Raw genomic sequence first — 16981 nt, 5'->3', positions numbered from 1 at the left:
GAGATCATGGCTGATCTTTGTGGACTCAGCTCCACTCTCCGGCTCGTACACCATATCCCCGAATCCCTTTATTCTTTAGAAAGGTATCTATCTTTTTCTTAAAAACGTTTAAAGAAGGAGCCTCAACTGCTTCACTGGGCAAGGAATTCCAGAGATTCACAACCCTTTGGGTGAAGAAGTTTCTCCTAAACTCGGTCCTAAATCTTACTTCCCCTTATTTTGAGGCAAAGCCCCCTAGTTCTGCATTCCCCGACCAGTGGAAACAACCTGCCCGCATCTATCCTATCTATTCCCTTCATAATTTTATATGTTTCAATAAGATATTTTGAATCACGTGGGTTTTTATAAAAATCTGGTAGTTTCTTGCTGAATCTGAGGATGACTACGTCAGGCTATTCTCCGGCTATCTGTGGGCCACGGTTGACTTGGCTGGGTGTGCCTCTAGTATTTCGCTTTTACTATCGCTAAACTGCAATTAACTTCACATTTCTATTAAGTACTAATCAGCTTTATAGAAAATAATTTGATATAATGCACAGAAATCTGTCTGTTTCTTGAAAAGAATGGACTAAGAATGTCAAACTCTCAGTCAGAAGTTATTACTTTGGACACAGAAAACATTTGGGAGAAAAATTCAACTTTATTCTTAATTCCGTTGAATTGGGAGGTCGCATGGTCAGGCTCAACTTGCCGGTAGAAAACTATTGGGCTCTCAATCGCTCCTCTGACAAAGGATATTTTAGTCCATGATCAAATGTGAATACATGTACAGCAAGCATTGGATTAAAATCAGACCCACTTCTTCAGAAAAAACTCCAGATACTATTGGGTGTGGAAGGAAGTGCGGTTAATAAATAATTCACCCATTGGTTTATTTTCAGAGTACATTGGAAAAACAAACTCAGCTGGAAGAAAAAGTTTCAAAATTGAGAGAAATACATTTTCAATAAATGATTTTTTACAATCTCTCAGTGTAAACACATGATAGAATTCATAGAATTTACAGTGCAGAAGATGTTACTGTCACTCCTCACACTATGAGCACGGTTCGCTTTGTGAAGTAAAATAGTGCATTTGATTGTGGTCAGATTTGAAACTTAAATCAAAAAGACTATTAAAATTCAGTGGCGAGCTGGTTTTCAATTAATTTGGAAAAGCAAAGGAACTCAAAGGTCTGCAGCAAAAGCTTTTTGGCTGCTGAGTCAAGCTTAGAAATCGTGCAATTGTGCACACACAGACGAACACATTCTAAAATCTGGTAACTACCATCAGTTGATCGCATTTTGAGAAACAAATCAACCTCAAGCTGAGGCTTTGAACATAGGTTTTTAACACAGGCCCATATGTACAAACCTCAATCATAGAACTCAAAAGACACAGGAGGCAAGTTTAATTTTAAATGTTCTCATAGAAATTTAACTTTTAATCCATGCTCAGGTATGGAGGTAAAATGGTACACATCAATATTTTCATGAAGTATTTTGTGTGATTTTATTGCTTTCCTTTTGCATTTTTATTAATGGTAGCTTCTGCTAACTGGGCAATAAGGATTCTCCAGAGAGTAAATTTAACAGGTTTTTGATAGAGTAGAGAGGGAAAAACTGTTTCTACTGACAGGAAGACATGGAGCTAAGATAATTGGTAAACAAACCCGGAGTGTGGGTAAAGGTTTTTTTAGAGCGATTATTTTAGTGATTTACTATGACCTGGAATTTGCAGTCAATAACTTCCATAAGGCAATTGGAATCTGAACAATCTGCAGGACTATGGGGGAAGCTCAGGGAGTGGGGAGGACTATGGGGGAAACTCTGGGAGGACGGGGGGGTACTATGGGGGAAACTCTGGGAGGGCAGGGGTAACTGTGGGATAAACTCAGGGTGGGTGGGGGGGACTATGGGGGAAACTCTGGGAGGGCGGGGGTGACTGTGGGATAAGCTCAGTGAGGGTGGGGGGACTATGGGAGAAGCTCAGGGAGGGTAGGGGGGAGGGACTATGGGAGAAGTTCAGGGAGGGAGGGGGTGACTCTGGGATCAGGTCTGGGAGAAAGAGGGTGACTGGGATAAGCTCAGGGAGGGCGGGGACTATGGGGTAAGCTAAGGGAGGGCAGAGATCGGGGGTACGATTAACTGGATAGCTCTTTCAAAAGCAGAATGGTCTCCTTCTGTGCTGCAAGATTTATGATTAGTTTTTTTTCAGTAAGTCTTTGGTAATTTTTCATTGACAATTTCCCACCTGTTTTGGTTTGAGTTTCTCTTCCTTCTCAGCTCTGATTTACGGCTCTTCCGATTGATAAAATCAACTTGGTGTGGCACCAGAATGTGACACATAGTGAGACTGAGCGAACATGCAAATATATCTTTTTTAATAGACAAGATATGCACACATACATAAGACAGTTAGATTTAGGACCATGATTCTCCTGCTCAGAATGATAAAAGGGTTAAATTATGAGGACACGTTATGTAGACTCAATCTGGTGAAAAGTCATTGACCTTAAAAGTTAACGGCTTCGCTCTCCACAGATGCTGCCAGACCTGCTGAGTATTTCCAGCATTTTATGTTTTTATTTCAGATTACCAGCATCTTCAGTATTTTGTTTTTGTATGGACTAGACTTCTATTCCTTTTAGTAAAGATTGAGGGCGGATCGAATTGAGATTTTCAACAAAGAAGTTAGGAGGGCAGGTAGACAGAAAAAGTATTTCCTCTGTTGGATGAGTCCAGAACTAGGAAGTAGAAACTTAAAACTGGAGGGAGGGTGATGTCGGCAAGCTGTTGTGACAGGGGATTAATTGAAAATTGCGAAACCAAGATTGCTAGGTTTTCAGCTAAGAAAGGATATTAAAGTTACGAAACTAAGGCAACTGAATGCTAAAACGGCCCAGAGGAGCTTACTCCTGTTCCCATATACCAGTTCTATCAGTAAGCTCTACAATCACCAAGTTACTGTGAAGATAAACTTATTCTCTGTGAAAAAGTTTCTAAGTAGGGTACAGGATCAAAGGCATCTAAGGTACAGATACACAAATCACTAAAAGTTGCAACACAGGTTAATAAGGCCATGAAAAGGCAAACACAGTTCACTTCTGAAGCAATAGGACTTAAAAGCTTACGTTTAAACAGGTATAGACCTTGGCTAAATCACACTTGGAGCACTCAGAACTCTGGTGTTCTGTATTACAAAAAGATGGACGAGGATGAGACTAGAACTGAGAGGTTATCCATGTCACCGGGTAGGGTTCATTTCTCTAGAGGAGCGAAGGTTGAGGAGTGACCTGACAGAGGTTCTTTAAGATAATGAAAGGGTAGACATAGAAATGTTTCCACTTGTGGGGAAGACTAAAACCGGAGCCATTGCTAGAAGATAATCATTAATAAATCTAAAAGAAAATTCAGGTGAAACATCTCTACCCAGCAAGTGACACAAATGTGGAACATGCAGTTAATTAGTTAAAACGAATAGCATAGATGCATTTAAGGGAAGTTGGTTAGACACATGAGGGAGAGGAATAGAAGGATCTGCTGATAAGGTTAGACAAGGGTGGGAGGAAGGTTGTGTGCAATTTAAACATCGATATGGACCAGCTGGGCCGACTAGATTGTTTCTATGCTCTACATGTTATAATGTTCTATGCTGTACAATTATTGTTATTTTCCCAGAAAGGTGAATACAACTTTCATTGGGTTTGTTTCAAGACATGGCCATTCAGATTCTACGCAATGTAAGAAGGAAAGACTGCAAGCTATAGTGAAAGTAAATGCCATTTATTCAGTTCAGCAGTGCTGTACATGCCTAGTGTCTTCCACTCCCACATTACCCCTTTGTGTCATGCGGGTTCTCCATGTTGCTTGTGCATATTGCCTACTACTAAGCGATTTCTGGTTCGCACTGGCAGACAGCGCTGTAGCCAACTGCATAGGATGCTGACCCAGGGAGCAGAAGCCTGCAACTGCATCCCGAGTGTTAATAATAGGGGGGGGGAGCATTAACCTTCCCCCTCCCCCAAATAAGAATGATATACATTATTGTGCCTGGGTCAGCTTGCTGCCTCCCCAGCCTATAGGTTGTGGGACTCTCCAGAAGCAGCATACCTACAGATGGGACAATTCATTTTCTTATTTAGTATCTTTTTTTTAATGCCAGGTAGGAGTGGGAGAAGAGGGGAGGGAAGGGGTTTGTTAATCTATGAAAAGTTGGCTTGTCTGGCAACATAGAAAGGTGGGCCAACGAGCACTGTGAGCAGAGGATACAACCTTTGTGTTTCAAAATTTAAATTGAAAATGCTTAAAGCACCCATAGCATATTCCTGTGTGTGCTACTTAAATAGGTTAATGCTTATGCAGATGTGGCACATAGGAATATCCAGAGCAGCTTTACACATTTGCTGGTGAACTTCACCATTCGGATATTTTACCCTTTCCAAAGTCAAGGTTCAAGCAGGCAATCAGGCAATCTCCCAGCAGCTTTATTCAATTTATGTTGAAAGTTTTGAATGAATAAAGGAAACTATAGAAGGGTGAATGAGTCACTGGTGTGTTATCCTGCACCATTCTAAACTCTGCTTGCCCACTTGAGTCTTGATGGTTTGTCTCCTGCACTCAGCCAAGTACGGATACTGCCGACAGCCCCTCACCAACCTGCTCCAATTCTGCTGCTTGCCCTGTCCCCGTTAACCAGACTACAGAACAAGTCACCTGACAGCCAACATGGGCTTTTCTCACCAGGACTTAAACCATTTTAAACTTTAATTTTAAATAGACGCGCATTTTAAAGTACACCACACTGAGAAGAACGTGTGTTGGCTACATCAGCAGCTGATTTCTGTAACCAGCTGATAGCTTCATGTGCGGTTTTGGCAGTGACAGGTTCAGCATCCAGAACGAGACAGGGAGGTTCGGTGTGGGAGTTGGGGTGAGACTTAGGGTGGGAGTTGGGGTTGGGGGGGGGGGGGGGGGGGGGGGGGGGAGCATGAGGACCCGACGCTGATCCCTCAGCCTTTTTGCACAAGTTGACAGCTAGTGCCAACTCTGCAGCTGCATCGAATACAGAAGTCCTGCTACTGTATCTGCTACTATCCCTGATGCGCCTGCATCAGTCCCAGAGGTCTCTGATGCTGTGTCGCTCTGGACTCCAGATTTTCAGAGACAGCACCTGCAGTCACCTGTGGGGAATTTTTTGATGGCACCAATCCCCCACTAGAATGACTGCCAACTGGACGAGCCTGTGCTATCCCAGTCGAGGAGGTCAGCTTTTCACGCTGACCAATAATCTGAGTGAGCATAGAGCACTGGGCTTCTATCAGACTTTGGAATCCCTCGGCCATGGTTGCCTGCAAACGCTCTCCAAGTGAATTGAAGCCTGCCTTGACAGCTTCTTGGAGTTTTGACCCCAAAACCTCTATAGCAGCAGAATGAGCATTCATGAGCGATGTGCCGACTGTGTCCAAGGCCTGAGTAAGTGAGGTCTCCACCGCAGACGCTACTGGTGTTGCCACGTGCTCAATAGCAGACTGCAATGCACACAACCGTTGGTCCAACATAACCATGCCATCTTCCACTGTTGTGTGTATGGAGGCAAGTGACTGTTCAACGCTGAACTCGTGTTCTAACAGTCTTCGTTTGAAAGCAGGCCCACTGAGATCTGTATCTGCATCTGCCTCAATCGGAGGACCCAATACATGGGGCCTCCACCCTTCAAAGGATGACCTCTCATCATCTACCAATATTGGTCCCCCATCCTCACTAATGTTCAGTGACTCACCCAGTTCCTCCTCATCCTCAACACTACCACCTCCTCCAGTGGGTGTATCTATGCTGGTGCCTGCTTCAGCTTGGGGTGATGATATTTGGTACTTTGGTGTATGATGCTGTTTTGCAGCTGTGGTTGATGATCCACTTGTTTCTCCTTGGTCTGTGCAGAGATACAAAATGAGAAGGTATGAGTACAGAGGCTCACACTCTGCAGTTTCAGTACAAAGAGTTGGATGCCGAGCGCACGACCTGCGTACGAACACATTATTGTTACTTGTGAAAATTGTAACATATTTTGTTCATCTATAAACACACTCACCGCTGAGTCTTGACATAACACTGAGATCTGCAGCATCAAGGCCTTCAAAACTTTCTTTCCCGAAGAGAAGGATCATGTCATTCTCAAACTCTGTCAATGTTTTGATGTCTGGCCGGCTGCCACACGATAACTGACGCGCTCTTCTGTTATAGGCGAGTTTTTCCTTGAGAGACGAAAACAGCAGAAATTAGAACAGTGATTCACGCCACATCAGTGCCTACCTGCAGGTCCAACGTACATTAGCCATCACATAGATTACAGAACCTTTGTATTCACTTTGAACACTTGACATTCTTGCTAACGTTTCTGTGTTGCCGGTAATGTGTGTGCATGTCTTTAATAAAAGTAACAGTCACGCTCAAGGTTGCCCTGAAATCTCCAGCAATTAAGGATTAATCACCAGGCCACTGCTGAGAGGAACCCTGGAGAAAGATCTTATGGGCATTAAACTACAGGGAGCAGTTGAGGTAAACAGCATGGATGCATTTAAAGGGAAGTTTGGTAAGTACATGAGGGAAAAAAGGTGATATTTTTAAAGGATAGTCTTGCAGACCGCCCAGGTACAAACAAACGAGATCTTTATTGGGAAGGTGTTTACTCTACGGGCTGCTCATTAGCCTGCGCAAATGGCCGATGATGTCATCAATATGTCACGTGATCGGACTCTTAACGTGACCTTGTTCCAACTGGGAACAAACATGAAAACAAAACACATTCCTCCCACTTTTACATTAGAGGTTCCTGCAATAAAACACAAAAGAACATTAACAATCAAAATTTACAATATGAACAATTAACAGTCAATAAGGTAGACATTTCGGAGGATGCCAATTTCTTTTTCGTTGTCGGCAAACCTCAGGCGCCTGCTTTTTTTGCGTTGACTGCAACCTCTGGTGTTTGGATGTCGTCTGTGGTTGCCTCAACTGAAGTCAACATAGTGTTCAGAGGTTGGCTCAGTGTTGAAATGTCCTCAACTGGGGTACTTGCCTTCCACAGTTATTTCTGGTTTTGTGACGTTCTCAGGTTTGTCTAGGTCTTCCCTCTAGGTTGACTCTGTTTCTGGAAAACTAGTTGCAGTTGCTAAAAGTTGATCAGCACGTCTCCTCCACACTACAATGTATCTGGTTTGAATGGTATAGGAGACCAGCCCAGTCTGGTGGGCCCAAGATGATGGCAATTATCCACTTCTCACTGGCAGTGTAGCTCCTTGCCAATACTTCCTGACCTTTCTGAAAAACACAGCATCTAGCCTTTTCTCGTGTCATAAAACCTGACTTTGCTGCTTCCTCTTAACAGTTTCTCTTGTCTTAGGCAGCTTCAGCAAATCACACACTCTGCGTAACTGGTGTTTTACCACGAGTAATGCTGGAGAACTCTGGGTTTCCGAATGTGTTGTATTCCTGTATGTCATCAGGAATTGGCTTAGACATTTAGACAATGATCCTTGCTCACGAGTTACCTTCAATGAATCCTTCATTGGCTGAACAAACCTTTCAGCCAGCCCATTTGTGGCAGGATGATAAGGAGCAGACCGGATCTGTTCTCCTTTAGGTAATTTGTCAACTCTTGCAAAATGAGCTGTTGTGGCCCAGAAAACTGGGCGGCATGGACAATTTGGGCTGAAGGGCCTGTTTTCATGCTGTAAACCTCTATGACTCTAACAAGTTGTTCAGGGTAACCGAATCTTGCAAACAATCTCACCCAACCTTTCTATCGTTCTCTCTGAGGACGTCGTCTTCATAAGAGCGACTTCAGGCCATTTCGATTGCGCATCAACCACAATGAAAACCTCCATCCTTCGAATGGTCCAGCATAATCTAGATGAATTCTTTGCCATGGCCCATTGGCCATTCCCAAAGATGTAATGGCATTAGCGGTGACAGGTTTCGAACCTTCGCACAAGCTGAACATATGTCCACCTTCGCCTGGATTTCGCTCTCGTGCTCTGGCCACGAAAAACAGCTTCTGGCTATCTCCTTCATCCTTTCTATCCCACAAGGATCTTCATGAAGTTGGTTTAAGTCATGTTTCCTTTCCAATGGCGAAATGGTGACCCTCATTCCCCAAAGGAGAAAATAAAACAACCATATGGATACTCCGAGTCTTCGGGTAACATGGCTTCAACTTCAGGTTTGCTCCCGAGGCCTTGCTACGAAGCAGCATGTTCATAACTTTTGACAGCAGTGGATTTTTTCTGGTATACTTCCTAACTTGTCCTGCCATTACAGGACTGTTAGCAACTTCTTTGAAACAGAAAATATTACCACTCGAACTATCATTGATGACTCATTAGGTAATAGTAATCTGGAGAGTCCATCAGTGTTCCCATGGAGATGTTATTGTCAATATTTTATCGTCTATGTATGTGCTGACAACAGTGATACCCATCTCTGCACCCAGCTCACTGCTCAAGATGGAATACCGGTGTACGACCCCAGTATCTTTGTTAGTGGTCGAGAATCTGTTGGTAAAGTAAATTTTCTTCCATATAGTAGTAAAAACATTTGATTCCGAACATGATGTCTGGAGCTTCCTACCAGAACTGTTCATTTCTGCTATTGGCTTCTCTTCACCATTGGGAATTATGCGAGAAACCACTGCTCCCACCTCATAAGGTGAGGCATCATAGGTCAGTTGCAAGGGTGACTTCATTTCAATCCTGTTTGGACTCAATAAATTGTGTAAAGATTTGAAGATAAGTTGCTGGGTTAGGGACAAACCTTCCACAATAGTTTAATAAGCCCAAAAACGATCAAAGTTGACTTACGTTTTGAGGTGCAGGTGTCTCAGTTATGGCTTTAACATTTGAAGGTGATTTGTGCAGTTCCTTTACATTGTGAGGTGCCCCAGGTATTCAATAGAATTTAGATGAATTCACATTTATCCTTCCATACTTGTAGTCCATAATCTTCTAGTGTCTGGGGTGGAACATCTAAATTTTGAAGATGCTCTTCTTCATTCTTTCCAGTAACTAAAATATCATCTAAGTAGCAATGGACTCCTTCTAGTCTGTTTGGAATTTGATCCATGGAGTCTTGGAACAACATAGGTGTGGATGTTGTGCCAAATAGAAGTCTTTTATACCTCAATAGCTTTTTGTCACGATTGTCAAATATTGTTGTGAATCTGGATCCACATTTATCTGGAGATAAGCTTGACTAAGGCCACCTTCACTGAAATGCTAGCCAAGCCAGCAAATAAATCACCAATTGAAGGCAGAGGGGACTGCTCTGCATACAGTACCAGATTGATAGTGACTTTAAAATTGCCACATATGCGTACTGAACCATCTTTCTTTATCACAGGTACTATTGGCGTGGCTCAATCACTTAACAGGTTCGAGGACCCTGGCCTTGACCAGCCGCTCCAATTCTGCCTCAACCTTAGGCCTGATGGCAGACGGCACTGACCCAGCCTTTTAGCAAATTGCTTTTACTTCGTCCTTAATCCTTGGCTTGACTGAGATCTCTTTCATGCTTCCTAGCTCTCCATTAAAGGGACTGGCAAGTTTCTTTAAAATCTTCGATAGATCTGCTTCGACTCCCAACATGAGATTCACCTCAGGCCAGTTTAGTTTGATTCTCTCCAGCCAGGTTCTCCCCATTAGGCTGGCGAGCTAACTTTAATGACATGTAGGGACAAATCTGCAGCCTGTCTGTTTAGCTGCTCATTCACATCGAGACGGTCCCTCAATGGAACCACTTCCAAGTATAGGTTTTTAGTTGAGGGTTTTAAGGTTATATATCGTAGTTTCTCTTGGTAAACAGTTTCTGGTACCAACGAAACTGCTGTTCCAGTGTCTACCTTCATTTTTACCAGTTGTCCATCCAGTAAAGGAGTGACCCAATAATGGTTTGTTGCACCCGCAATAGCCAGTATGTTCAAAAACAGCTTATCATCTAACTACGACTCTGGGCCTATTTCACCCTCTTTCTGTATCATGAGGTCACTCGTCTCTATTCGGTTTTCCATTTGATACACTTGGTTCTTGCTTTATATAGTTCCTGTTTTGAACTTGTTGTTTCTTTCCCCAGCATAAGCGTTCGAGCAGGAACTAGTCTGTATCTCATGTTGTCATTCACTGTCATCTCAAATTCACTGCATTCAGCTAATTTCTTCAAGGTAGCTATGGGCTATTTGATTGATGCACCTTCTTATTAGTTACGTTTATGGAACCTGAACCTCTTGGCGATGACCGTGAGCAGAACGGTGGCACAGTGGTGAGCACTGCTGCCTCACAGCACCAGGGACCTGGGTTCAATTCCAGCCTCGGGTGACTTTCTGTGTGGAGTTTGCACATTCACCTAGTGTTTGTGTGGCTTGGGTTTCCTCCCAAGATGTGCAGGTTAGGTGGATTGGCCATGATAAATTGCCCCTTAGAGTCGAACAATGTGAAAGTTATGGAGATAGAGCGGGGGGGGCGGGGGGGAAGTGAGCCTAATTAGGGTGCACTTTCAGCACGTCGGTGCTGACTCGAAGGCTGAATGACCTCCTTCTGCACTGTAGAGATTCCATGATCAGGGATTCTAATGGTTTCGGAGAGTAGTGGCCTTGCAATATCGCCACAATCTCATTGTAGGTTTTCCAGTCTGTTTTTTTCTGGCTGCACCAGACTTAGCAGGAGGTTGAATGTTTTCCCCCACCCATTGCACTCAAGAACGTTGCCACAATTTTATTCGCTTGGACAAAAAAATCAAATCTTTCAGTATATGAGCTCCACCGCTTGGTGTTCTCATTATTCAATCTCACGGCACAGAAAATTCCCGCACCTTTACTGTGCAAAGAGCTTGTGTAAGCACGATGTGCCATGAAGTCTTTAGCAGTAATCGCTTTTGTTTTTCAAACAAGTTACCCCCTGAGCTCAGCCTGTTTCCTTCTAGGTTTTGGAACACCCTCAGCTTTAACTGTTGTTCCAGGGTACTTGCTACTCACAGTACTCCCTGTAATGTTCCAGATCTTTCCGGACACAGCACAGGGCAAGTTTCTTTTCGATGTAGTTTCCACCAAAATCTACGTTTAAATTTCAGTTCTTTCGATGGCTGCTACCAATATTTGACACCCCTCCATTGCCAGCTTTGGTATCGTGACATTTTTAGCTTTATTATCCTTTTTGGATGTCTGTGCGTGGATCGACGATTTTTCTATACTTTTTTTTACACCTCCGGGAGTCTTCCAACCTCCTCCTCGCCAGTTTTCTTTGTGGTATTTTTAAAGGATAGGCTTACAGACCACAAAGGTACAAATAAACAACATCTTTATTGGAAAGATGTTGACTCTCAAGGCTGTTAGGATAGATAATGACATCAAACAGCAAACAGCTGATGACATTGTTAATACGTCACGTGACTGGAAGTGACCGTGTTCTAACTCGGAACAAACATGAGTACAAAGTAAAAGGTAACAAGATATAATTTTTTATATTTGTTCCTGGCATCATTGGCAAGACCAGCATTTGTTTCCCATCTCTAATTGCCCTTGAAAAGGTGGAGAAGACAGGACGAGTAAAATGAATAGATGGAAAGGAGGATCATGTGGTGAATAAAAACCGCCATGGACCCAATGGGTCGAATGGCCTTTTTCTGTGTTGTAAGTTCTATGTAATGTAAAGTTGTGTATTTTTCCTGATTGTTTATTTTACTTAATACTAGACAAGGATTTTTTAAAAATAAAGGCTGCTAACTGGGTGGGGCAGGATTAAAACTATGCCGGGATTAAAAACAAATAAGGAGACTTGGTGGGACGGTTAGAGGTGGGGAGGGCAGATTTTCACAGTAATTTTGCTGCAGAGTTAATGTAAGCCTACCTGTGACACTAACAAAGATTATTATCATTACGTGTCGAATATATCCAACCAGAGTTTGCAATCCGAGTCATGCTTCACAACGCTTGCAGCTTCACGCAGAGGGAACAGATGCAATGGCTTTGGATTCGTTGACGAGGCAGATGAACGTTGTGATTGGTGGGGTGGAGGGGCTGGCGGTCCTCAGGCCGAGAGAGACCCAACGGTCTCCCCTCCCTTCGGGCTATCTCGGTGACCTTACCTTGGTGCTTTTCTTCAGGTCGTGGACCTTCTTCCGCACCTCCTCCCAGGTCCTGCGAGTGCCGGACACGGCGTTGACTCTCTCCATGACGAAGAGCCACGCTTGGCGGCGGCTCTGCATGGTGGGCGGCTGGCCTCCCTCGCCGAAGATGTCGCCCCGCCGCTCCATGACAGAGTCGATCAGCACGCGCAGGTCACGGTCCTTGAAGCGGGCTTTGCGGATACGGCGGTCTGGCATTTTCCGGAAGGGTGGCACGCTCCACAGCTGGTTCCTCATTTTCACTCACCACCACCCCACAACTTGCAGGGGGTGGTAAGTCCACCCGTGATTTGGGTTAAAAAAAAAATTCGTTAAAAACCTGTCATATTTTCGTTGGGAAGAGCAATGTCGGCAGCTGGCAGCGCCGCTCTGCACACACTGCAGCAGGAAACTACAACTCCCAGTGGGCACAGCGGGCACCAGTCAGCGCCCCTGGCGCGGTGCCTGACGGGGATGGTAGTTCCGGCGGCCTCCCACACAGTGGGCGGAGCGGAGAGCAGAGCTACAACACCCAGGGAGCACCGCGGGAGGAGCCTGGGCAGCTGGAGGCGGCGCGCCTGCGCACTCGCGCCGCGGCCTAGTTGTGGGAGGCGGTGCTCTCGTCCGTCGCCCTTCATTTATTTTTCACCTCAGGGGACCCGAGGCCTGGGGATGAGGAGCAAGGCCGGCCGCTGGTCAGTCAGCCAACTGGCGGAAAATGGCCTCAGGTGCGGCACAGGATGGCGCCGGGCTCGATCTGAATGACCAGGCTGCCGGTGAGTGATGGGCGGAGGGAGGGTCATTGCTGAGGGGCAGCGGCGGCTCTGGGTCAGCGGCCCGGGCCTGCACCGGCCGCCATTTTACTGAGGCCTGAGATGCAGAGCGAAGCCTGGGATGGACGGTCAGTGTAAGGGGGTGGACAGGGAGAGCAGAGCCGGTGGACAGACTCGCTGCCTTCACAATGTACAGCCTGCTGCTGGTCATTATCATCAGACATGGCACAGACTCAGAGACAACTACAGCCCTTCGGCCCATCGGCCTGTACTAGTTCTTTGGAAAAAAACAGTTATGGAGCTTAGAAATGTGGCACACCCCTGTTTCTGTTCTCTGAAGGACGTAAAGGCTCTGGGGAATGGTCCCAAAGATGAGGAAGATGATGGGCAGAATGGCCTCCTACTGTTCTAGAAACCCTCCCTCACGAACAGCACGGTGGGTGTACCTACACCTCCGGGTCTGTAGCGGTTCAAGAAAGCTGCTCACCACCACCTTTGCAAGGGCAATTAGGGATGGGCAATAAATGTCAGTGATGCCCACATCCTGTAGTTGAATAAAGGGCAGCATGGTAGCACAGTGGTTAGCACTATTGCTTCACAGTGCCAGGGTCCCAGGTTCAATTCCTGCTTGGGTCACTGCCTGTGTGGAGTCTGCACGTTCCACCCGTGTCTGCGTGGGTTTCCTCCGGGTGCTCCGGTTTCCTCCCACAAGTCCCGAAAGATGTGCTGTAAGGTGAATTGGATAGTCTGAATTCTCCCTCTGTGCACCTGAACAGGTGCCGGAGTGTGGCGACTAGGAGCTGTTTGCTGTAACGTTATTGCAGAGTTATTGTAAGCTTATTTGTGACAAAGATTATTAAAAATCTGCCATAAGCCTTCCTTTTTGTCTTGTCCAATCCTGTATTTCTCTTGATATTTTGGTCCCACCATTTACCTTTCCAGGAACATGATGGCTTTGTACTCTCTCTATTGCCTTTTAGAATGACTCCCACAGCTCTGATGTGAATTTTCCTACAAGTAGCTGCTCCCAGTGCATGTCAGCCAGATTCTGTCTTATCCTATTAAAATTGGCTTTCCCCCAATTTAGTACCTTTATTTTTGGCCCATCATTTCCATAACTAAATCTTACTGAGTTACGGTCACTATCACCAGAATGCTCCCCCATTGACACTTCTACCACCTACCAGGCTTCATTCCCTAAAATTAGGTCGAGTAGCGCCTCCTCCCATCTAGAGTTTTCTTCATGTTGGCTCAAAAACATCTGGATGCATTTTGAGAAACCCCCACCTCCATGCTTTTCACACTCTGAAATTTTCTACTATTACCCTGTTATTTTTACACCTCTGAGATTTGCCCACATATCTACTTTTCTACCTCCTTGTGATAAATGTAGGATTTTAGGTATCCTGGATTATAAGTATTTGGTGAAGTAAGGGTTAAAAGTCTGGGTTAGAGGGTGTTTGACTGCTGCAGTCATGTTTTTGAAATAATCTTGGTTTGCAGGACAAAGCTTTTGGGAGCCTGAGTACAACTAACCATCATAAAAGCTTAGGCTAATGTAATTTTGTTTTGATTAAGGGGATTCCCTGGGGAGTTCATTAGATTTAAGCTTGGTGAGATTATGTCATCGCTGGATGGGACGAAGGCATCCGGCATTTTGACAAAGCATTTTCAGTTGAGTTCTGATCTGGCTGAAGGTGTGCACAGTGAAAAAGTTATGCTCTCACTGTAACTTAGTTAAGAGAGATTAAATGTATTTAAAGCAGCGCTTACTTGCCTGAGGACAAGGGGGAGCTAAACAAGCCAATTGTAAACAGCTTTTGAAGACATCCAGCCAGAGTTTCTGGCTGGGTTGCGGAGCGGAGTCAGATCTGTTCTGTAAAGCAGTGTCAAGCGATCTCTCTCAAAGAATAACTCTAAAGCAAGTATTTTTCTGTGCCATTGGTATTTAGGGTGGATTGAGAGCTGAGATGGTCATTTTCTTGTTGTTTAAGTGGGAATAAAGATAGCAGTTAAGGGTATTGTATTCAACTATGTTGAGTAGTATTGTTCAAGGGGTAATTAAAGCTATTTTTGGGTGTGATGTCAAAGATTGTGTTTGTAATAAAGTTTGTTCTAAAATACCAAATCCCTATTCGTGGAATCACTCATGGAGTGGGGTATCCTTTCCTCACGGTCTTGGGTTTCGCAGAAACACCTCTCTGCGAACTTCACTAACTAGTCTCCTCCCACTACTGCTCTTCCACTCTTACCTCCTCCCCCCTTGTGCAGTTGAGCTACCCACAGTGCTGTGAACGTAGCTCTGGCTGCGCTCCATAGAAGAATCTGCACTCACCGTTTACCAACACGTACAAACAGTTCCCGAGTGAGATGCACTCTAGGGTTTTCCTCGTACCTGCCTGTGCCCCCACTTCTTTGACCCTATTCTCTCTCTGACTGCACTTCCTTAAGCTGAGGGGTCTGGAAATGTGTTATCCATGAACCTCCCAGCCTCGTGGATGCACCACTGTGCCCCCAGCCAATGCTCAAGTTTCGAACCCTGGCAGTCAAGCTGGTAAAACTGGTGACACTTCCTGCAAATAAGTTCACCCAGGCTGCACGGAGCGTCTAGGAATTCCCACATCCTGCAGGCCGAACAAAACATGGGGCTGAGCTCCCCAGTCATTAAGTTAAAAGACTCAAACTAAATTTCCAAGTAGAAGAATTATTGAAGTTATTTTTTTAAAAAGCTAGAACTCTTACATTTCCTTAATGTAGCTTGACATTGGAGAAAAACAATTTACCCATTACTTACCAGTCAGCGCTCTCCCTTGTAGCCTCAACTCCAGCTCAAGGTGATGCTGACCATCTGTCCCAGTGTTCTCCTCTTCCACCCTCCTCTAGGTGCTGTCCACAACTACACCTCTCTCTTTCTGTTCTTTTATTGAAGACCTGCCCCCACTCCGCACTCTTTATTTAAGTCCTGTCTCTCTCTCTTTGTTGAAGTCTTTTGTCCCTCTCCAAGTCCTTTATTGGGCAACAAAGATCAATACTTAATATTCCACTCGTCGAGGAGTGACATGATACACCGTCTTTCCTGTGGATCCCTGGATTTCTCTGATCTTCGTGGTCCTTGGGACCTAGCCTCTTGGCTCTCAGTGGTTGGCACTACTGCCTCACGACGGCGAGGACCCGGGTTCGATCCCAACCCCGGGGTCACTGTCCGTGTGGAATTTGCACATTTTCCCGTGTCTGCGTGGGTTTCACCCCCATAACCCCAAAAATGCACAGGGTAGGTGGACTGGGCGCTCTAAATTGCCCCTTAATTGGCAAAAAATAATTGGGTACTCTAAATTTAGAAAAATATATTTTTTTTAAATGACAAGTCTTGAAGATTCAACCGTAGTCAACTTAATTCTAATGTACATACAAAAGCTCCTTTGTAAATTTAAGACTTTAGTGCTAATTTGCCAATCTATTTCACATCATAGCCACTTTACTGAATGCTTAATTTCTCTTCTCCCTGTTTGCAACTGCTGCTGAGTGCGGAAAGACAGCTTACACTTTCATCTTTACGAAACTACCTCTAGTTGGAATATTAATTCTCATATCCACTCATCTGACACTGTATCTTGGTGTTCTTACAACAAATCCCAGACCTTTAGAGCCATCTCTGGATTTCTTGCAGCAAATCCTAAACCTATATTTACATCTGCTGTCAACTCCAAACCTATGTAACAATTACCTTAGTCACCATTTTTTTGTTTTGGTAAACCCCAACATCTGATCAACCCCATGTTTTGCCTGGGAGCTGGCTCAACTACAAACTTCTAACTCTTCCTGCAAGAGTCCTGTTCTAACAAGCCTCCTGAGGCTAATGTCACTTGCCTGTTAAATGCAAATAACCCAGTGCTGCTGCTCTATTTTAATACCATTTTTGCAGACAACCTTTACAAATATTCACTGAAATTCTGAGCATCTGTGTAAATACAACTAATAACCATTTGTAACTCCTGACCAATTGGAAGTGAGCTCATGGCTTCCCTGCAACTTAACCTTAACTTGGTACCTTATATTTACAATTCTTGACCAATGGGAGAG

At 44.6% G+C, this 16981-nt stretch overlaps 1 protein-coding gene across 1 annotated transcript; it reads right to left on the bottom strand.

Annotated features, from left to right (window-relative positions):
* Positions 1-620: 620 nt before the first annotated feature.
* LOC140393363 (uncharacterized) lies at positions 621-12555 on the bottom strand. Its single transcript, XM_072479745.1, has 3 exons — positions 12111-12555; positions 6070-6232; positions 621-5910 (listed from the first exon to the last, which is right to left on the bottom strand). Exons 1-3 carry the CDS (start codon positions 12384-12386, stop codon positions 5072-5074), a joined length of 1278 nt encoding a protein of 425 aa, XP_072335846.1. The 5' UTR covers positions 12387-12555; the 3' UTR covers positions 621-5071.
* Positions 12556-16981: the final 4426 nt, after the last annotated feature.

The sequence above is a fragment of the Scyliorhinus torazame genome, chromosome 16 (assembly GCF_047496885.1).
Source record: "Scyliorhinus torazame isolate Kashiwa2021f chromosome 16, sScyTor2.1, whole genome shotgun sequence".
Lineage (NCBI taxonomy): Eukaryota > Metazoa > Chordata > Chondrichthyes > Carcharhiniformes > Scyliorhinidae > Scyliorhinus > Scyliorhinus torazame.
The sequence above is the reverse complement of the archived record's forward strand: the minus strand, read 5'-3'. Positions and strand labels throughout refer to the sequence as shown.